Source organism: Podarcis melisellensis (genome assembly GCF_964234715.1).
Source record: "Podarcis melisellensis genome assembly, chromosome: 3".
Classification (NCBI taxonomy): Eukaryota; Metazoa; Chordata; class Lepidosauria; order Squamata; family Lacertidae; genus Podarcis; species Podarcis melisellensis.
Window position 1 is genome coordinate 27,005,521 of NC_138530.1, and position 23,415 is coordinate 27,028,935.

Genomic DNA, 23,415 nt, shown 5'->3' on the forward strand with positions numbered 1-23,415 from the left:
GAAAACAATCAGCAGGTAATCATTAACCCATTTAGGTGCTTAGATTCTCTTAGAAAACTACTGTGGAAAACCCCCAATGTTAGCACAACACATTTAGCCATTTTCCATTTTAAAGCTTCATTAATACACACAGACATTTTCCCATTTCTGTGTGAATTAAACCAATTAAACCCCACTCTCACAGTGGCCAATCAGATGCTGATAGAAAGCCCGCAAGTGTGGCATGATACACATTTTAGATAGCAATCACTATTTGGGACCACTTACCACTGTGAGTGGGACGTGGGTGGCGCTGTGGTCTAAACCACTGAGCCTAGGGCTTGCCGATCAGAAGGTTGGTGGTTCAAATCCCTTCGATGGGGTGAGCTCCCGTTGCTCAGTCCCAGCTCCTGCCAACCTAGCAGTTCGAAAGCACGTCAAACTGCAAGTAGATAAATAGGTACTGCTCCGGCGGGAAGGTAAATGGTGTTTCTGTGCGCTGTTCTGGTTCGCCAGAAGCGGCTTAGTCATGCTGGCCACATGATCTGGAAAAACTGTGTGCAGACAAACGTTGGCTCCCTCGGCCATGAAAGCAAGATGAGCGCTGCAACCCCAGAGTCATTCACGACTGGACTTAACTCTCAGGGGTCCTTTACCTTTACCTTTACCACTGTGAGCAGTTATTCTCAATGTTAACTGATATAAAGAATTTTATCATTCATAACTCATAGAAAAAGGGCTAAAAATTATGTCGTTCTTCACTTCAGCCATGCCCACTTTTGACTGAAATTTGGCCATGGGTCCTTTGTCCAAAAAAGAATAGCCACCCCAATTTAAAGCATTTTTATCTCCCTCTTCAGATGAAAGGTTCCCAGAGTAGTTTACAATAATCTGAAATCAGACAATCCCTATCCTCAGGTTTACAATATAAAATACATGACAAAGGGATTGGGAAGGAAGTTCTTAGATTGCAAATTCTAGAGTCGATTAAGAATTGTGTACTGGGGTTTTTTCTGCATAGTTCACACAGAATCTAGATATACTGCATATTTTTTTGCCCCTGAAAAGTGCTTCTTGAGAAACTGGTTTCATTCTGAATATAAAAGCTTGTTAAATAAAAGGTTGATTTTGTGTTACCCTACAATGTGTCCATTTGTGAACAGCTGTAAGTGGTTCTGCCAATGGGTTCGTGCGTAACCACACTTGCCCAGTGACATTGTGGGTGGGTGTATACCAAGATCACAATCTTGACTACCATCTTCATTCACCTGGGGTATGTGCAGAGAAGAAAGGGTGTGGATAACCTAATCAGGGGCAAGGTTTTCAAACATGTATCAAGAAACCACACCCATCTTTGTGGACAGCAGAATCCAGAATCAATCTAAATTGAAAGCAGAACGTTGAGGATGAGCGTGAATGATTCTGGGTGGAGAAAAACTACATCTTGGTGCTACATGCTATCGTGCATGCAGACTTACTTACAAAGTTTTTAAAATGGCTAGCTGAAATAGAATCATAGAATCATAGAGTTGGAAGAGACCACAAGGGACATCGAGTCCAACCAAAATATTGGTGCCTCTCCTCGTCGGGGAATCGAACCCCGGTCTCCCGCATGACAGGCGGGGATACTTACCACTATACTAACGAGGAGCGGTTCAAGCAGAAGAGAAGCCCGAAGTTGATGGTCTCTCAGCAGAATCCTGCTTTCCAGCTTTTCTTCAGCAACCTGATGGAGTTGAGGGAAAGGAGGAAGCAGTAACTGACTTCCTAGCAAAGTTGATGGAGTGACCTTCCTTCCCTTCTTCTGTTGCATCCTGGAGATGGGAAGGTGAAGAGATACATATATGCCCAAGGCAAGCTATATGTTCTTCCTAGCATGGACATAATGTTCATTTCTCTATAACTGATATACCTCTTTCCTTCCCACCACTCATGCCAGGGGGCAGAAGCATGAGTCATTCGCATTTCCCCTCCACATCTCCTGCAAAGGCATGAAGCGTAATTTTTCTGTAACTTCCCCCCCTTGTTTTAAACTTAACATTGTCTGGTTTAAAAATGTGTAATGATTTATATTAAAAGCAAGTAATAGACTGAAAATGAGACAGTTATACTTTGCAAGAAAATTTTCCACACAGTGAGTCTTCAACCCTGTGCCAAAGCATAGCAGCATCCGAATATAGCATACTAAAATTGTTCCAACAGAAGAGAGATGTTACGTGCCAGCTGAGAAATACAGTAGGTTCTGTGAAAGAGGGCAAATCATGATAAAAGCTAAACTATGCTGAGCAACAAGCTGAATTAAAAGGAGGTAATTATGGGACAGTGTTCTCTCTCAACTAAAATTCCTCACGGAATTTGCTGCTTAATGCTTCAGCTAACGTAGGATTGATGCTCAAACTCAGTGTCAACAGGTGTTCTCAAGCTGTTAGGTGCTCTGGTCCAAAATGTAATGTCTTGTGTATCATCACTGCCATGTCCTCTTTGGCCAGTTATATATGCTACATCTACTGCACAGAAATTTTTTTTTTGCTTAAAAATTAGACAACCCACATTTGTCTTGATTTATTGTTTTATTTCCATTCTCCTTGAAACACACATATACACACAGAGAAACAATGTGCCTGATTCATGGCTTAAGAAATAGCACAGGTACGTAAGTAGGGCTCCTCTGGATCAGACCAGTGGCCTATCTAGTCCAGCATCCTGTTCTGACAGTGGCCAACCAGATGTCTGTTGGAAACCCATCATTTGATTTTAGTACAAACGCAATCGCTCCTCCAGTGGTTTCCAGCAACTGGTATTCAGAAGCATTATTGGAGGCACAGCATCGGGATTAGCAACTGGTGTATACTGCTCAGCTGGTCTTGCTTCACTCTGCCCTGCCTAGAGCCAGGAGACACAAACCATGATACTTCACTTAGCAGTACGTACATGTGAGCAAGCATTCATGGTTTGTTTTTCTATAAGCAAACCACAAGAAGATGCCATTAGCACTATGGTTTTTCCATTCTAAGTCATAGGTCATTTCTTGCTGTGGCTAACAGGACACATGAACTGATGATGTATAGGTATAGGTATGGATACACAGTGGTACCTCGGGTTACAGACGCTTCAGGTTACAGACTCCGCTAACCCAGAAATAGTACTTTGGGTTAAGAACTTTGCTTCAGGATGAGAACAGAAATCATGCGGCAGCGGCACAGCGGCAGCGGGAGGCCCCATTAGCTAAAGTGGTACCTCAGATTAAGAACGGACCTCCAGAACAAATTAAGTTCTTAACCCAAGGTACCACTGTAGATATACTCACTCTTTTCTCCTTACTCTCTTTGTGCATTTTTATATTAGCATGCTATAATAATATAATAATAATAATAATAATAATTTATTATTTATACACCACCTATCTGGCTGGACCTCAGTGTCCAGGCTGAACGATGGGGGTGGAGATGCTCCTTCAAGTATACTGGTATAACACCATGAAGGTATGCTTCTCAATCTATACTTCAAAGCAGCTATGGTAACATGTAAAATATGAACTCACAAATGACTAGTTCAGAGCTTTCCAAACTTTTCATGTTGGTGACACACTTTTTAGACATGTATCATTTTGCGACACAGTAATTCAGTTTTTCTAGCAAACCGTCGGTTAAACTAACCCCTTTCCAGCCCTGGGAGGAGTGGGGAAGCATTCACACAACACACCTACACACTGCAGTCAACACACCAACGTGTCACAACGCACAGTTTGGAAAGCTCTCAACTAGTTACTTGTTTTATTCTCAGCACTTTGTTCTTTATCCTTTTTTTTGCTTAAATTTTGAGCTTTACTTCATGCTGTATCACATCTTGTTGTATTACTCTTTTATTGCTTTTAACACATTTTTTAAAATAATAATCTTGTAAGCCACGCTGAGAAATTTCTGTTATAGGGAGGACTCTAAAAATGACAATAACATAAAAAGCTATATACCAATATGCACATAGGGATATTTATCTAACCACATATTTCATTGATGTGGTGTGGTAGGGCAGAGCTGACACCAGTGTCACTAAAGTTTGCCTGGGCAGAATGGGACAGGGCAGGGCAGGGGTGAGGCTGAGATGGTGCAGATGCACTGATGGAGCCAATCTGGTGTTCCTGATAGTGCATCTGCACAGTCCCAACTTTGTCCCAGTCATGCACAGGTAAGATGTAGTGATGCCTGTTTTGGGATGGTAGCTCCATGACTCTGCTTCATCGTACCAGCTGCTACTTGTTTCAAGCAATGCAGTGAGGATAGCAAGCAAGCATATTTGGATGCAATTTCTAATGTGGATTTTGATGGGTATCTGATTCCCCCCCCCCCTGCAGTTCTTGATACAGCAAGTGGTATACATACAAAAGTCTACTTTCATGCACTGATTTCTTAGCTGGATCAGGACCTGCTTAAATAACATATTGCAAATCTTGATGAGTTTTGGCATCCAGACCAGACCAAAAAAAGGGGGGGAGGGTGTAAGAGGTTTTCTCATTATCTTTCATTGGGAAGAGGAGACTTGAACAGAATGCTTAGACATAGATATATGCACGCAGCTGCTAAATGAGCAACTTCTGCCAAGTTTAGAGAGTGGGCAAGGCAGAGGCAAAAACATTTTATTACAGTGTCCAAAGTTATACCATATTAACTTGCTACAGCAATTAAGAAGATGTTGATACTTTGTCAGTTCACTGATGGATATACAAAACTGGAAGGGTCCAACCTTAATATATATAATGTTGGAGATATAGGTTTGGGAGAAAGATTGTTACTCTTTTATAGTAGAGTTAGCACAATGGTGATTGCTCTAAGCACATTAAAACTTGGTTAGATTTGCATCTGCCCTCATCCACCTTTCAACAAACGTTCCCCACAAAAATACTTAGGCTAAAATAAATCACAGTCACTTAGCTTTGCAAATAAGTGGATGTTTTACTCAGAGTTTCTAGAAGTTACAGCCAACAGGTCTCCATCCGTTAGCAGTAAAATGTAGATGAAAAAGTTTTTCTTACAAAAAGGATCATGCAGTCTTTGGGTTAACAAAGATGCAGGCTATGAAATCTCCCTTTTGGAGAGATTTTGTTCACTTGGTGGTTCTTGCAGCTTGGAGCCACTGGCTGCATGGCTCATTGTTTGTTCCAGGAAGCACAAAAGAGGAAAAAAGAATGGGAGGGCGGAAACAAAAGGCTGCAGGAGGCCTGCTAAGTTCCACCTGCATTGGTAACCTGAGGCCAACTTACACCTTTCATGCACACAAGTGTGAGTCAGTAACTGTATATTACAACATACAATTCAAGTGCCACTGAATTAATTATATTTAGCAAAACATGGCATACATTATGTGAACAGTTCAAGTAAAATCTTCAGCTTCAGTAAAGTTGGTGGGCTTTTGTTTCTGTATGGTCTTGAGGGTGTGCAGTGAAAAATAATGAGTTCATATTGTACGAGTAGATTATTTAGTGGCTGTCTATGAGTATCTGGTTCTCTTAGAGCACCAGAAAAATCCTCTTTGAAATGAATTTTCCCAAGAAAGCCTCTGTAGTGATATCATTTGTAAAGAGTAACAGGGCTCTTCAGTGGCAGTTTCACTGTGTTAGAAAGACAAATTGTTTCCTTGCAGAACACCCAAGTGCAGTTCAGTTTTAAGTGAGTTTAGCAATCCAATTAGGGTAAGATCTCCATATGAATGTTTTAATGTGATATATACTCCTAGGGAACATTTAAAAAGTGTCCTTATCTGCAGTACAAATTAGATGTGTAATTTAATGCCTTTAACTGATTTATCAACAGCTCAAGTTGTTTGTAATTTAGGATTTGGGAACAGCTCGCCACGTACAAAAGGTGGAAAGATATTCTGCATCATTTATGCCTTACTGGGAATTCCTCTCTTTGGTTTTCTGTTGGCTGGAGTTGGAGATCAACTTGGGACCATATTTGGGAAAGGAATCGCCAAAGTAGAAGACACGTTTGTTGTGAGTATGCTAAACATGTTGTCTTGAACCACAAATAATTTCCGTAACTAATAATAATAATAATAATAATAATAATAATAATAATATAAAGCATATAATAGGATCCACTACAAAACTACAAGATGCAATTAATGCAATTAATTGTTTTACATGGTGGAAAAGCTTTGGAAACTGTCAAGAGGTAAAGTGTGTACAGCTACATGTAGTGTGAACAAGTACATGTTTAGGTTCCCAGAGCAAAGACCATGCCTACTGCATTTCTTCTTTGGCCATGCTGCTGCCCTGCTACCAAGGACTGCGCTATGGGGTGGATTATTTGGAGCAGAGATGTAAAGGTGCACAAAGGGCTAAACATCTCTCGCACTTCTGTGCATCATGATGCCACCTCCTAAAACTACTTTCCCCAATAAAATAATAGTAAGAAAAATGGCCATGAGGTGAATTGTTCTACTTTTTCTGCAGTATCTATCTAAGTTGCCTAAGACGATTGTAAAACCCTGGTGCTTATATAAAGCCTTTACCAAAGGGCTTTTGGCCTTGAAAGTTATAAAAACACATTGCACAAGAAAGCAAGGAGGAAAAAGGAAGCTGAATAAGAAGGCAACTTGAGTTGGGGGGAAATGCACAAGAATCATTGCACTCACTTTAATAATAAGAGCATGCCCAGAGCACATGTAAAGATTTACTTTAGTTTCACCTGTGGAGTTTATGTATCATGACCACAGACATAAAAGGGTAAGAGTTGAATTCCTCTCTCCCGACACTGAATTGCTGCAGCGATTTTGGTGCCATTTTTTTTTAACCAACATCACACTATATTATCCTAGGAAATAAATTACTTGAAGGCAAAATGTGTAGAACCCAAATGAGACTAATTTATATAACCAAAACAACCTAAAGCATAAGAAAATAAAGCACATCAATTTTACTTTATTCTGCATTTTTCACAATCATGTATTTCTATTGTCAGCCCACGCTATCTTGTTATGAGACTTGTCTCCTTAGGTCTTGGGGAGACTCATTGCTGAAACCTATTTACCCATGAAAGGTTCCCCCCCACTACGTCAACCTTGTGCTTTTACTCTTAGTGCTGTTTTGCTGCATGCTTTGTTTTCTTAGAAACTTTTAAACGTTGTGCCTAGAGGTTTTTAGTAAAAACATTAACATTTTATAAACACATACATGCATACATACAAAGCCACTGTTTTACTAATAATGGATTCTTCTCTTCTTCCATCCACCTTTCCCTTTCTTTGTTCTTCCGCCCCTCCCAGAAATGGAATGTGAGTCAGACAAAGATTCGCATCATATCAACAATAATATTCATACTGTTTGGTTGTGTGCTGTTTGTTGCTCTCCCTGCAGTCATATTCAAGCACATAGAAGACTGGGACACACTAGATGCAATATATTTTGTAGTTATCACCCTATCAACGATTGGGTTTGGTGACTACGTTGCAGGTAAGTTTTTTATATATTTTTTTTACTAAAGTCTGCTGTTTCAGTTTTTTAAAAATATACAGAGATGTGTACAGTATTTATTTATTTTATTTCTTAAGATTTATATACTGCTTGTTAGTAAACAACAAACAAACAAACAAACAAACAAACAAACCCAACAACCTCCAAGCAGTTTAATGTCTTATTTATTTACTAAATTATTATTTCATTTCTATACTACCCTTTATATAAAAGAAAAATCAGTGTGATTTACAGATTGTAACATGGAATATACAGCCACAACAACTAAGAAATGTATTTTGTGGTGTTATCTTGTATTTTTATGTTGCGAACCGTCCTGAGCTCTACGAATGAAAGGCAGTATACAAATGTAATAAATAAGTAGATAAATAAACAAAATAAGAAAAACATTTAAATATTGGATACCAGGCTATCAGCAGCAAAATACAACCAACCAACTGCCTCAATTATCTCTGTAAAACATTATCTAAAGGACCTGAAAGGCTTTTGAAATATAGACTCTGACATATGAGAATATGTCATAATGTTTTCATCTATATAGGCTCATATTCGTCTACTGAAATGTGTATGTTTTAAAATGTGAAAATGTCCTATTGCTGTCATTTTCTTCTTGTATGAAACATGCATGAAAAAGTTGATTCCTTTATCTGCTTCCATATGCATATATTATACAAAAATGACATTGGGATTCTATTTCCATGCTCAAAAAACTGTGATCCTCATAGACAAGAATGGACTATGATAAAACCAACATAGAAGGAAGCATAAATAATTCCCAAAGGCATCTATTCTCCTGGCTGGTGTTCTATCAAAACTGGTATATTATTCAAAGCCATAGAACTGGTATTTTTATCTTGCTTTTATGCAACAAAATGCTTACCCTGGTTATGTTTACAGTAGGAACATTATGTGCAAAGGCTCACTTAACTGTAGAACATTGACTAGAACATAGAGTATGTTAGTAATTTCTGTTAGTATACTTTTTTTGCACATTTTCCATTTCATGGACCACTTGATGCAACATTTTTTCATACAGTTCTAGTGTCATATCAAGAAAAGACAATTTTTTAAAAAAATATCCTGATGTACATTGGGATTCTCTCTTTGGCTCAGTGGTAGACCATCTGCTTTGCATGTAAAAGCTCCCAGCTTCAACCCCAGGGATCTCCAGAGAGGGCAGAGAGAGATTCCTTGCCTGAAATCTGGTCAGTAAAAACAATACTGAACTAAATGAACCAATAGCCGTGATTCAGTGGCAGCTTCATATGGATTTTGCTGCTAACTATACTGCTATCTAGGGCCGCGGATGGTGCTGTGGGTTAAACCACAGAGCCTAGGAATTGCCGATCAGAAGGTCGGCGGTTTGAATCCCTGCGACAAGGTGAGCTCCCGTTGCTCGGTCCCTGCTCCTGCCAACCTAGCAGTTCGAAAGCACATCAAAGTGCAAGTAGATAAATAGGTACTGCTCCGGCAGGAAGGTAAACGGCGTTTCTGTGTGCTGCTCTGGTTCACCAGAAGCGGCTTAGTCCTGCTGGCCACATGACCAGCTGTACGTCAGCTCCCTTGGCCAATAAAGTGAGATGAGCGCCACAACCCCAGATTCAGCCACAACTGAACCGAATGGTCAGAGGTCCCTTTACCTTTACCTTTATACTGCTATCTGCACTGTTGGTTTGACTCTCTACCAAAAAGTAAAAAGCGGAGGATTTAAAGTAAGAACTACAAAGGACCCCTCCTGGCCTTTTTTTTTTAATTGCACATGCATCATAGTATGTGCTCATGATGCTATACTATGCATCATAGTATGTGCTCATGGGGGCAGTCACATGTGACCCAGTTTTCAATGCACATGCAATTGCTTTGGGGTGGTCACACTGTTTCGTTTCCAATCCATGCAATCCAATCCATTCCAATCCTGTAACTTTCTGCTGAAATCCCTTAACAGTTACACTGCAAATGCTCTGGTTAATTTTTGTCCCATGTTTGCTGCACTGCAGACCCTCTGGACAGCAATAATGTGGTAACATTGGGAAGCATTGCTGAACAAACTGAAGCAGAGTACAATCACTCCTAATGGACAGTTATTAGGCCAAAGCCATGGTTGCAGAATTCACCTGCAATAAAATATCAGAGAGCCAGTGTGATGTAGTGGTTAAGAGCAGTAGTCTCGTAATCCGGGGAACTGGGTTCGCGTCTCCGCTCCTCCACATGCAGCTGCTGGGTGACCTTGGGCCAGTCACACTTCTTTGAAGTCTCTCAGCCCCAATCGCCTCACAGAGTGTTTGTTGTGGGAGAGGAAGGGAAAGGAGAATGTTAGCCGCTTTGAGATTCCTTAAAGGGAGTGAAAAGCGGGATATCAAATCCAAACTCTTCTTCTTCTTCTTCAGTCTGGAGGGGTCCTGCAGCAGGATTTCAAATTCCCAAGGACCACAGTATTCTTTTTAGGAACTAACTGTCAGGTTATTTCGCAGAAGAGACCAGGCTAAACATGCATGCCGAACAGGTCACAACTTTATTGGTAAGAGTAGTCTAGATCTGCATCAAAGCTGACTGACTTTGTTCTGACATAGTGTCTCCTTTAGATGAAATAAAAGCATAACAGATTAAACTTTGAAGAAAATGTTGAGGCTCCAGTCCCACTGCACAGAAAGAAAACATGGCAAAATGTGTAGGTTCCAACATTATATCCATAGGTATACAAAAGAAGATTAATACTTAAATTTGGATTATACTTATATATTGCTTTATCTTTCTTTGCTGGGTATTCAAATTAGATCACTTCATATTGTATGCTTTAAGAGTATACATTATATCTGTGTGTCTGTGACTGAGAGAGTTTGTGGTTTTTCTTTTATGATTTTAATTATACATTATACGTATTTTAATTTTTATATTTGTACAACTTGTCCTAGGTACATTTGGTAAAGTGTGGGCTATAAATGCAAATCATAAATAAACAAACACAACTTGAATTGATCAGACCATTGCCTAGGCTTTTAATAGAAAAGGGACCCAAAGTAATCTTGTCTACTCACTAAGTAATTGATCCACTCACTAATCTTCCATAGGTCACAGTAGACAAACCAGACCAAGGTGTTACTTGGGGGGCGCAGACTTGTGTCTGCATCTCTTGCAACTTGTGGAAAAGATTTAAGCCCTATACAGGTACTGCAGGGAAAGATGAAACTACACACACACACACATTCTTCATATGCGTGACTTAATTCTTGCTTTGCTTAATGTGTTTTTGGTGACATTCAAACAAGAAAGCTATGGTCTAGGCACTCGCTTCAAACCAGGATCATAAGAAGAACCCTGCTGATTCATTCCAAATGCCAATCTAGTCCACCACCTTCTTTCTCATGGTGATGAACCAGAAGTCTACAAACAGGATATGAGGACAATAGCCTTCTTGCTGTTGTTCTCTGGCAACTTATATAGGAAGCATGTTACCTATGATCCTGGAAGGAGCATAAAGCCATCATGACTAGTAGTCTTTGACAGCTTTATCACTCCTCTGCTTGTCCAGTCCATATTTATTTAGTAAATTTGTATCCCATCCTTCATCTGTAGATCTCAGGGCAGTTCACAATGTAAAAATACAAGATAAAAACACAAAATACATAATAAAAAGAAGAGCAGAAGAACAACAGCCCAAACTACCAACCAATAAACCCCCCTCCCTGCCTCCCTCTAAGTTGATTGTTGTCACCACATATATGAAAATAGATTCCATAATTTAAGTATGGGCTGTGGGAAGGAGTACATTCTTTTAATTTTCCTGAGTTTTCAACTACTCCACTTCATTTGAGGAGTCTGTGTTCTGGTAATTTTACGCATGTCTGTCATGCTCTACATCCCCAGTTTCCTTTTTCTAAATGAAATAAGTAGCTGCAAACTTTAGAACCTTTCCTTACAGGAGAGCGGATCCAGCCCTTGATGATTATGGTTGCCATTTTCTTCCATTTTCTCAGCTGTACAATATCCTTTTAGAGATGCAGCAACCAGAACTATACACAGTATTCCAAGTATGACACTGGCAGGTTTATTTTTCTTAATAATAATCCCTAACATGCAATTTCAAAAGGTTGCCCACCACGGCCCTATGATGTGAGGGTTGTTTTCTCCCCTGCACATGGCCTTACACTTAACTGGATTTGACCCTAATGCCCATTCCACAGGTCTGGAAATATTTGATTGGAGCTCTTCAAAATCCCTTTTTGTTGTTACCACCTGAATAATTTGGTATCATTTGCAAACTTAGCCACCTTGTGACTCGTTTCTAACTCCATAAAAAGTTATGAACAAGGGGAATTGCACGAGTCTCACTCCCAATACAGATCCTTTGAGAGCTTAGCTTCTTACATTCTTTTATTGTGAGAACTTATTTATTCATTGCTATTCTCTACTTCCTGATCTTTAACAAGTTGCTGATCAAGAAGAGGACCCATAATCTTATTCCATGACTGCTAAATTTGTTCAGAAGCCTTTTTTGGTGAGAGCCTTTGTCAAAACCATTTTTCAAAGCCCAACCACACAAAGTTCACTGGGTCCCTTCTGTCTGTATGCTTTCTAATACTCTCAAATAACTCTGAAAGACTAATGAGACTACCTTTTCAGTAGTCAGCAATACATTCTTCTATATTCTTTATATTATCTTTAGAAATGCTTTCCACAAACTTTCCCAGAACTGATTTAAGCTAGCTGGCCTATAATTTTCCTGTTTCTTCCGGAATCCCTTTATTAAAAACTTGTGTTACATTGTCTGCTTTCCACTTCTCAGGTGCAGAGGCCAATCATAGGTACAATTTGTATCTTTTTGTTGGCAGTTGAGCAATTTCAATGCAATAGTTGAACTTTTAAGCTTTTTATTTAACAGCTACTTCTAATGTCATCACTTTTATTATTTTTTATTAAACCAATTTCAAAAGCAGTTTTACATGCTGCATGTGGTCTGGTACTGTATATGAGGAAAACTAATCTAAAGCTCCATATGGCTCAATTTTGATGGCTCTTTAAAACAATTCTCCATATCAGGTATACAGAAAGATAATTTTATACAAGTTAACATAGTAATATGATTGAGATTTGAAGTTCTCTGCTATTAGTTTACTTTGCTTGTTTGAAACATTTATATCCTGTCTTCCCTAAATGTTCAAGCTTGCCAGTACAAGGGGGTAATTCGTACAAAATAAAAACTGGAACAATTTTGTACTATAAAACATTAACAAATACAATAAAAGACTAAAAGCATAATTCAAAAGAAGAAACAATGGAGTAGAAGACTGGAAGAGCAATCCATAAGAACAGGAATAAAACCAATCAAGCAGCTTTTAAGAAAGGCACTAAAAATTGACATTTCTTCCCCAAAAGGAAGGTCAACCATACACCGTAGTGAAATCCCATCAGGATTAGCAGCATGGTGGACTTTTCTGTACAGGTACTCCAGAGTCTGGACACTATCACCAAAAGAGTCCCCTCTTTGGTCTCAGATATATATGATTTGGGGAAACACAGGGGAGGGGGTGCTCTGCAGATGAACTTAGGTATGTGATCATTGGATAAGGTGGACCTTGGTACTTTGGGTCCAAGCCTTTTAGAGCTTCAAAGGTGCATTACTAGTTTTTTGAAGTGAGCCTGTAAATAAACTGGGAGAAATGCAGCTCAGTAATGATGTAGTATGTTTCTGATCTTCAAAGGCAGCACCATGTGAAACACTTTGAAGTACTTCAGATGTGATGTTATTAAGACAAGTATCACAATGGGCATACCTGAATTAGATTTTACCTGCAGGATTAGAGATAGTTGGTCCACTAGTCTAAGTGAGGCATCAGCACATCTGGTCATAGATGAGCATTCAGGGTCAATACTATATACATAGGCATTTCCAAACTATGAATCTGTGCTTTCCAGAAAACACCACAGGGCTGAATCCTGATTCCTGGAGTAGCTATTCTGCTGACCAGAATCTCACCTGTCTTCTTAGCATCAAGCCTTATTTTTTAGCCTCCATCATTACTGGCTACAGAACTTCAACAGCATTTCTGGAATGTGATGGAAATGAGAGATAAGAGTTGGGCATCATCTCCACATTGGTGGCATCACAATTCAGATCTCCTGACAAACCCTCACACTCATTTCACATAGATGTTAAGTAGTATGGAGGAACAGACTGGGAACCTAAGATAACCCAGTAGCCATTGAGTCAACAGGTATCCCATAAGTGCCACATTCTGAAATTTCCTCTTTGGTGAAGCAGTGGAAACATCTAATATAGTTTCCCAAAGCCCCATGTCAGAGAGGAGCTCCAGAAGAATACCATACGCCACTTGAGATTTCTTGAACAACCAGCAAGGATAACCTTCCCTTGCTCAGGTGTGTCCCTGTGTGGTTTTTATACTTTCATTCATTCTGCAAACAAAATAAAATAATGGAGTACGTATCCTGAACAAATAACTTGGCAGAACAAAGCAAATGTAATTGCATAGGTCAGGGCTACTTTAATATGTGAAAAGATTTCTGATGGTGATGAGTCATGCATCTCATTCAAGAACTGGCATTTTAAGACAGCTGTCTGGGTTCTACCTACTCTGGTCAAAAATGCCCAGCCAAAGTTTTATTTATTTTTTGTTAGCGTGTATATTATCTCCTCTCCTCTTATAGATGTTAATGTTATTTCACTTCAACTCTCCATGTTGCCTTTTGATGGCCAAAACATATTAAATCCCCAAACCCTTTCGCAGTGGACTTTGTAGTGGCGGGACAACAATTGGATTGAATAGAAGTTTCCCTCTGCTATTCCTGGCCTTCACCCACAGAGTGATACCAGTGTCACTCCACTAGCATGCGGCTCCCCATTGGACCCACCAAACATACTTTTGCCTGCTGAAATCACTCTGCCAGCTCCGTGCTGGTGCAGCAATTTACCTGCCTGCCCTCCTTCTGCCCCAGCATGAGTGTCAAGGCTGTTGTAGTTCCACTGCTTCATTACACCTCACCACTTTTAATCAACCTGCTAGTCACCAGCCAGGTATCCTTGAACATTAAAACATTAAATCCACTATTTGAAAATGTGCTTTGGAAAATTATGTTTCTGAAAGGACTGAGTAGGAAGCTTAGAGAATCCTTACAGAGGTAAGTGGCAGAAGCATTTGCAAATAGATCAATAAATGAAATAGACCTGGAGAGGTTTTTACCTTTATTAGAAATGCTAGTAGAATCTTTTTTGAAATAACAATAGATGATAAAGAGATGGAAGATGGATGGTGTTGATAGTAGATTATTCAGCTGCAGGAATATATTTGTTCCCACTTTTATTTATTTTTAAAGGAATGCTTTCACTTCTTCTCTACAGTCTGTTGCTGAAAGATACCACTTTTTGTACAATAATGAAAATATTTCCACTTGTGTAAAGTATCTCTACTTCTTTCATCCAGCAAGATGCTGTATATAATTGCAGGTGATGATAAGACTCTTCTTTCTTTCAGCATGTGCTACTGCCAAATGGCAAGCTACTCTTTAATCTCGGAGAGTGTAAAAGTGGGTTGACTAGCGAGGAGATTTACTGAAAGAAAAATAATTTAGACAAATCCCAGAGTATGCATGGATAGGTATAACACAACCATTTATGCAATCATCTTAAGATCAGATCTGTATACAATATATCTATGCCTAATGTGCATGAATGTCTATACACAGATGTACCAATCCAAAAATCGATGCATGCTCCCATTTTTATATGGCTCTCTTGTGCATGTAGAACACTCCATTCATTTCAGTAGAGGGATTTCTTCATGCAAACAATGGATTATGTGTTTGAATATGTTCTCCCTATTTAAATGAATAGACTAATCAGTTCAAGTTATGGGATCCTTTTTCTTTTATGGGATTGCTTTGTATATATTTCATATTTTGCCTGAAAAAAATATCAGAATCTGGAGAAAAAGGTAATGCAACAACCAGAGAAATTTGCATTTGGTGAACTGCTTTATGCTGCAATACCTGAACGAACATTTATAGGACAGAATTTCCCAATGAATCTAGATGCTTATGATAAATATTCATTTTTCTTTATACCTGTTTTGAAAACAATTAATCTAATTCAATGATCTATTATTCCTTACATTTCAACTGTGACTTTCGTCACTGAACAAATTATTTACTGCTGGCTTAAAATGCCCATAATTGTAGTAGATGTCTAAATTAATAGACCACATGAATGAGAAAGAGGTCATTTTTGATGCATTGAAATCTTTATGGTTGCAATTATCATCTGATAAATGAGCTGAGAAAAGCACCTTGAGAAACAATTCATAGCCTTGCTTGAAGAATTAGGGTACAATAAGGTCACATCCACTCCATACATTTAATGCATGTGACTTCCGAAAGTATTTTGGGAACTGTAGTTTAAAGGTGCTGGGAACTGTAGCTGTGTGAAGCAGTAAATTACAGAATTCTTTGAGGGAAGCCATGTGTTTTAAATGTATGGTGTGGTTGTGACCTGAGTGTAAATTCTCTTCAGCTGGTTTGAAATGAAACAATTCCATTAACAATTCCAGAAAAATACATTGCTCTGTGAAGGTGAAAAGTTAGAAAGCTTTTCCATGTACATTGTCATCTTCCAACATGATGACAGAGGTCATGCTAAATATAGTAACAAAGCTACATGAGACTACGTTACGAGCAGATGAAAACAGAAACATATTAAAGAATATAGAATTAGAGCTAATTCTCTCTGAAGCATAATCTCAAGCACAGTGGCATAGCGTGGGGGGTGCAGGGGGGCCGGCCGCACCGGGTGCAACATCTGGGGGTTAGGGTTAGGGGGCGCAAATCCACGGGTTAGGGGGCACAAATTACTTGCCTTGCCCCGGGTGCTGACAACCCACGCTACGCCACTGCTCAAGCAGGCAAAGTGTGGTACAGTTTCGTGTTTAGATGTAGAAGGCAGAGGTTCACATTCCTGTTCTGCCATGAAACCCTCACTGTAGACTTTGACATGTCATTATCTGCTTTGCAAGATTATTGCAAGGGAAGAGCTGTGAAAAGTGACATAATGATTAAGATTATGTGTCATGGATCGACATAATGATTAAGAGGTGTCATGGATCGAGTTGTTGTAGAACTCACATGATGAGCAGAGGTGTTGCAACAGTGCTCACTAGAAATGGATAAGAAGGGAATAAGAACGAGAAAAAGTAAAGAAACAAGAGTGGGGTTGTAAAAGGGGGGAAATCACAAAGAAAGTAATGGATAATGTAATGCAAAGACCATTTCCTTCTGGCCAGACTGACTGCTGCTGCTGCTTTGCACTATCTGGGCAAACGACAGAGATTCAGTTGACTAGGAAATGAAATGAAATAAAAGGAAGGGAAATAGCAGCTCTTTATGGCCCAGGGATTTCTAATTTCTGGTGCTGAAACAAATCACTCCTCATTCACAACTCACCTCACTTGGTTGGCTAAAAAATGCTTAAAGGCAGGAGCTAGTTCATCAGCTAAATAATAATAATAATAATAATAATAATAATAATAATAATAATAATAATAATAATTATTTATACCCCGCCCTCCCCAGCCAAGGCCGGGCTCAGGGCGGCTAACAAGCAATAATAAAAACAAGTTGAATGAATATTTTGAATGAATGCTTTGCTTCCTAATATTCTTCCTGGAATTCCAACAGACTTGTTCCCCCACCCCCAATGAAAGATGATTGTGTGAACCCCCTTACAGGCAGGACCCTCATGCAATTGCTCCAACTGTACCATTGATAATCTGGCCTTGCCTAGAATAACAGCAGTGTGACACAGATTCTTAATTTAATTTCTAAGGCTCTTTAGACCTGAGGTTTTGCTTAGTATAAAGTAGTAAAGATCCCTGGGTTCTTCTAAAATTTTAAGTGTTGCAGCCACCCCTAAGTATAGGTTCAGCTTGCTAGGTCTTTACTAAGATTGTTTCCTTAGCAAATGTAGCATTTTAAGGGAAATGTGCAAAGTATTGTACAACAATATATTTTGTTCACTTTTTGAAGGCTAGCTGCAGATCATTTGCCTCTGCTTTAAAGTTCTTCTGCAATGCCTACATTCGGTTGGTGTTGATGATAGAGCTGCCAGCTGGCTGCAGACTACAGCAGTGGCCTAAGAATGTTAAGAGGAAGACTTAAAACAATTTCACTAATGTACTGGAGTCAATGAAATTGCTTACCCTGTAATTGAAAGCAGTGTTAAATACTCACGACAGGTTTATCCTCACGTAACCTCAAAATGCCTGGAACATTAAGTGCCTGTCATTGCAGTCAGCTTGGTCTACCACTAGGTGACAATGCTTAACTTAGAAAATATGGAGGTGTGCAAAAATTCACATCAGTCAAAAGTGCAAAACTTGAGGTGAACCTTCTTAGCATTTTTTGAAAGAATTGTATTCAAAGCTTTGCCAGTCCTGGTGTCAAGGCTGGCCTTCGGCATTTCTGATATCCAAAATATTAAAATGGCACCTACCTTTTTGTCTGCACTGGATCCTTAGTAAGCCTAGATGAGGCTTCCTTCTCCCAACCCCAGTTTAATTTATGAAACTGTGCCAGCCCTTGCTGAAGTCCTGGTTTTGCCTTCTGTAACTCTTCAGTGAGCCCTTGCCTTCAGAATGGATTCCTGGTGCTCATATACATTTCATCCTGAGCTTTCTGAACTCGCTACCAATACCTGGCCTCCTTTGCTGCCCCTTTTGAATAAAACCCTTAGTCAATTTCCTGCTGCTTCTTTGGAATTCCCACCTGGTTAGCATAGCGTTGCCTCCTAGGGTTGGGTAGTGATGAATTCAGACCCAGTGCTAGACTATGACATCATTTCTTCTTATCCCTGGCCATCAATGCTTCAGTCAATTTAAAACCCTCACTGAATGGTGACCCTGAATATTGCAAATGTAAAACAGAATTACTAAAATGGGTTATGTATTCCAGAGTAGCGGCTATTTAATTCATTCATTCAAACATTTTATATGCTACTTAACTATAATAGTTTCTAGGCTGTTTACAAAAGTACAATACAAAGAATAGAAAGAAATGAAAACTATAAGATCAGAAAGCCAGTGTGGTGTAGTGGTTAAGAGCGGTAGATTTGTAATCTGGGGAACCGGGTTCGCGTCTCCGCTCCTCCACATGCAGCTGCTGGGTGACCTTGGGCTAGTCACACTTCTTTGAAGTCTCTCAGCCCCACTCACCTCACAGAGTGTTTGTTGTGGGGGAGGAAGGGAAAGGAGAATGTTAGCCGCTTTGAGACTCCTTCGGGCAGTGAAAAAGCGGGATATCAAATCCAAACTCTTCTTCTTCTTCTTCTTCAGACTGCCCTGAAGATCTCAATGATTGGGCAGGGATATAAGGGATTAGGCAGTTCTTCAGGTAGCCTCTTGCTTATAATATACAAAGCCTTAAAACAAACTTCTATTGTCATTGTCATTTCACTTTTAATCTGTATACAACAAATGTATACTAGTATACCATACTTTTGAACCATGCTGTATAGTGGATTGATATGTTGGTTACATTATGCTCAGATTAAAGAAGTTTTTAAGTCTGACAAAAAGATAGGATTCCAGGTGGAAAAATCAAAGTTAGAAACAGAACTGTTAGAACCCAGTTCTAAGATACTTTCAAGAATGTATAACTTGCTGCTAAAATGGAACACACAAGATGAAACGGTCAAATCAGCTATGATAAAATGGGCACAGGACATAGGGTACAATATCATGTTTGCTGACTGGGAAAAGTTATGGACCACCGGTCTGAGATTTACGGCATGTAATGCCTTGAAAGAAAATATTATGAAAATGATATACAGGTGGTACATGACCCCAGTCAAGCTTGCAAAGATATACCATTTGTCAGATCATAAATGTTGGAAATGTAAAGAAACTGAAGGAACGTTCTTTCACCTCTGGTGGACCTGCCCTAGAGTTATGGCTTTCTGGGAAATGATATATAATGAGCTGAAGAAGATATTTAAGTATACCTTCCCTAAGAAACCAGAGGCCTTTCTTCTGGGCATTGTCGGCCAGAGGGTGCAAAAGAAAGACCGAACTTTTTTTATGTATGCTACAACAGCAGCAAGGATACTCATTGCTAAATACTGGAAAACCCAAGATTTGCCCACACTGGAAGAATGGCAGATGCAACTGATGGACTATATGGAACTGGCGGAAATGACTGGCAGAATCCGAGACCTGGGAGAAGAACTGGTGGAGGAGGACTGGAAGAAATTTAAGGACTATCTACAAAAACATTGCAAATTGTATGAATGTTAAGAAAGATGTAAGATTAGCAACAACATGGTACCAACAAATTACTTAAAAGGAATATGAATCTAAATGCAATTAGAAGAAAAGACAAACTTTGGATAAATATTATGTTAAAACTAAATCTTTAAAATTGTGATCTAAATTTTCTAAAATTTGAGATTTAATATTGGAAAATTATACTATAAGAATTGAAACAAGCTAATAAATTGCTGGTAAAATTTAAGAGTTTGGAATGCAGGAACGAGAGATGTGAGGAAGTCCAATGAGGAGAATGAAATGTGGATATTGGAAAATTATATGTTACTCTGTATGTTTTTTACTGTTTAAACAAAATTTTAATAAATATTATATAAAAAAAGATATGTTAGCCCACAGAAATTTCAGGTATTTGACTTTTATTATTTGTCAGTGGTTCTCAGTTCTTTTAAGCCAAATAGTAGTACTTTAACAACCATTGTCTGCAATGTAGAACTGGAGCTTTTTTCTTTTGTTCTTTTTTCTTTTTCTTTTCATTTTTGGTAAAACTGCTTTCCATAGATTTATAAAGACTGCTGTGATGTGTATGGAATGGGCCAGCATTGAGTAGTTACATTAAATATTCAGATGTAGCCAAACTGGTTTTTGGAGCAAGCTGAATGTGTGTAAGACAGCATCCTTTGTGATTCCAGCTTTTAATTGATTACTGCTAAAATCCATTGGTTTCAGTGGTAATAAGTGAATTGTTAATGGACACATGAGTCTGCATGTGGAATATGGAAACTGTTTTTCACATGTTTAATACAAAAATAGTCTGAAATCAAATATTTTACAGTACAGTTGTATCACATCTACTCAGAATTTAGTCGCATTGAAGCACAGGATTGCAGCCCCAGTTGCACAGTTTACCTATGATTCTGGGATATCTGTGACCTGCTTAAGGGAATTGTGGATGCAATCCAGCTATTTTAAAGCTTAATTGAGCTTTTTGCTAAATAATAGTTTAGAATTATATGAATGAGCCCTCACAAGACCATCTTGTGGCCAGGAGGAGAATGGAAACCTGCATTTGCACTTTAAAATCAACAACTTCCCCATTGTGTAGAACCTCAGGAACACTAGCTAGTTAAAACTGTGGTTTGTACAAACAAATTAGGGTCCACCTATGGTTCATGATTCCAGTCTGTTCACTAACTGGAGTTTAAACTTGGCAGAATTCCCCTGAATCCAGATGAAATTAGGAACTCTTGGTGAGTTTAATATGTTTCTGGTCTTCTCTCAGCCATGCCAAAGCTGGAGAGAGTAAAGGGAGTTTTAAAGCTTACACATGCCATGTTAAACCATCATTTAGTATTATATTCAAACCAGGCAACTGAGTTCAGTGGGAAAGATTTAGGATTGTGCATGGCATTGTCACAAAAATAAATGAAACTTACAAGTTACCTGCTTTTGGTAAGAAAGTTGGCTGAATTTTGGCCTCATTGGGGCTTTCATTTGTATGCTTCATGGTTGAATTTCTTTCTACCAAAGTTATTGTTCTGCAAAGTTCATGATAAGTTCAGAGAAAAGGAATGGCCAATATTTTTCATGAATTGGAATGAAAAGTGAATCAAATATGATCAGTATAAATTGGAAAGCTATATTTATGTGCATTTTTTTTTAAAAAAATGAACTTTGTATTTTCAGGGGGGTCGGATATTGAATATTCTGATGTCTACAAACCAATGGTATGGTTCTGGATCCTTGTAGGCCTTGCATATTTTGCTGCTGTCCTGAGCATGATCGGTGATTGGCTACGAGTTATATCCAAAAAGACCAAGGAAGAGGTAAGGAATTTGAAATAGTCTGATTATGATTCAAATATTCTCCATTTTTACAAAGTTTAAGTTTGTAAGCCTAGTTTAAGAATTTTTATTTAGTTAATATCAAATAGTGCTACAAAATACTACTACAAGAATGTAAAAACTGCTCTACTAACTGCTTAATATTGTTGTCTACACTTCCATTTTTACAAACCTGGTAACAAGTTGTTCTAGCTGCAACATAATAAAACGCATTTTAACATTTTAACATCTTAACATTTCTAGAGCTATTTTAGTCTTTGTTTAATAGATTCATAATTAGATATTGCTGTGATTTATTTTTCTTTTAACATTCATCCCTGCTGGTGTACATTGTTTCAGATTTGTGCATACTGTATTTATCTAAATTTTCCACATAGCTTCCAAAATCTTTTCTCCCATATTATTAACCCCCCCCCCCCATTTTTGAATGTAATCCACTTTTATCCTCTTCCTTATGGTATGAAGCTCAACATAAAAAAACCCCCACTAAGATCATGGCCACTGGTCCCATCACCTCCTGGCAAATAGAAGGGGAAGAAATGGAGGCAGTGAGAGATTTTACTTTCTTGGGCTCCATGATCACTGCAGATAGTGACGGCAGTCACAAAATTAAAAGACGCCTGCTTCTTGGGAGAAAAGCAATGACAAACCTAAACAGCATCTGAAAAGCAGAGACATCACCTTGCCGACATAGGTCCATATAGTTAAAGCAATGGTTTTCCCAGTACTGATGTATGGAAGTGAGAGCTGGACCATAAAGAATGCTGATCGCTGAAGAGTTGATGCTTTTGAATTATGGTGCTGGAGGAGACTCTTGAGAGTCCCATGGACTGCAAGAAGATCAAACCTCTCCATACTGAAGGAAATCAGCCCTGAGTGCTCGCTGGAAGGACGGATCCCGAAACTGAGGCTCCAATACTTTGGCTATCTCATGAGAAGAGAAGACTCCCTGATGTTGGGAAAGATTGAGGGCACAAGGAGAAGGGGACGGCAGAGGACGAGATGGTTGGAAGGTGTTCTTGAAGCTACCAACATTAGTTTGACCAAACTGCGGGAGGCAGTGGAAGACAGGGGTGCCTGGTGTCCTCTGGTCCATGAGGTCACAAAGAGTCGGACATGACTAAATGACTAAACAACAACAACCTCCCAATACCCGCAGGTCTCAAAGCAGTTCAATCAAAACTAGCACTTAACATTAGCACACACAAAAATTAGTCAAACAAATCTTGCTAATCCTGCTGATTTAAAGAAAATATATTCTAGGTTTAAAGAATTTTTCCTATTCTGTTACTGTAATGATTCTTCTTAGTTATGCAGGAAAACATATAAAAAACAGTCTTCTAAAACAGAAAGTCATTAATGAAGAAATAGATATAAAAGTCAATATTAGTAGTTGTTTGTATTTGTAGTGAAGACATGCAGAAATGCAAATAGTCCAGAACTACAGAGGTTATTTGGCCAGATAATTATTTTTGTTATTAGTATTCTGTCCTACGTAAAGCATCATTGTGTTAGTTCACTAATTTACTAATAAATAAAAAGGTAGCAGAAGTTCAATACAAGAAATTAACAGAGGGAAGAAATAGATCATTTCATTTGAAACTGTAAGTTCTGCTTAGCAGTTCATTAGCAGCAGTCATAAAATAAAATATCCCTTAGTGGTGAACAGAAGGAAGGTTGATATCTTCATGGTTTCTCAATATAAGAGTTGTCCTTATCATGAGTTAAAATTGTCCTAAAAGAGGAAGTAGCAGCCTCACATGCTATTTCTTTATCCTCTTGCTACTAGTCCTGTGTGGATCATCGTCAGTGTCCGCTTGGTTTCTCTCCTCTGTGTGACACTGAGTGTGAGCTTTAC

At 38.8% G+C, this 23,415-nt stretch overlaps 1 protein-coding gene across 3 annotated transcripts in view; it reads left to right on the top strand.

Annotated features, from left to right (window-relative positions):
• KCNK2 (potassium two pore domain channel subfamily K member 2) overlaps positions 1 to 23,415 on the top strand; it is a 139,021-nt gene that overhangs the window by 94,933 nt on the left and 20,673 nt on the right. For 2 of the 3 annotated variants that reach the window (XM_081904233.1, XM_081904235.1), the window contains exons 4-6: positions 5,787 to 5,968; positions 7,243 to 7,429; positions 21,400 to 21,539. In XM_081904233.1, the coding sequence (XP_081760359.1) occupies positions 5,787 to 5,968; positions 7,243 to 7,429; positions 21,400 to 21,539 (509 nt within the window). The remainder of the gene's footprint in view (positions 1 to 5,786; positions 5,969 to 7,242; positions 7,430 to 21,399; positions 21,540 to 23,415) is intronic. The other variant, XM_081904234.1, reaches the window with a different exon arrangement.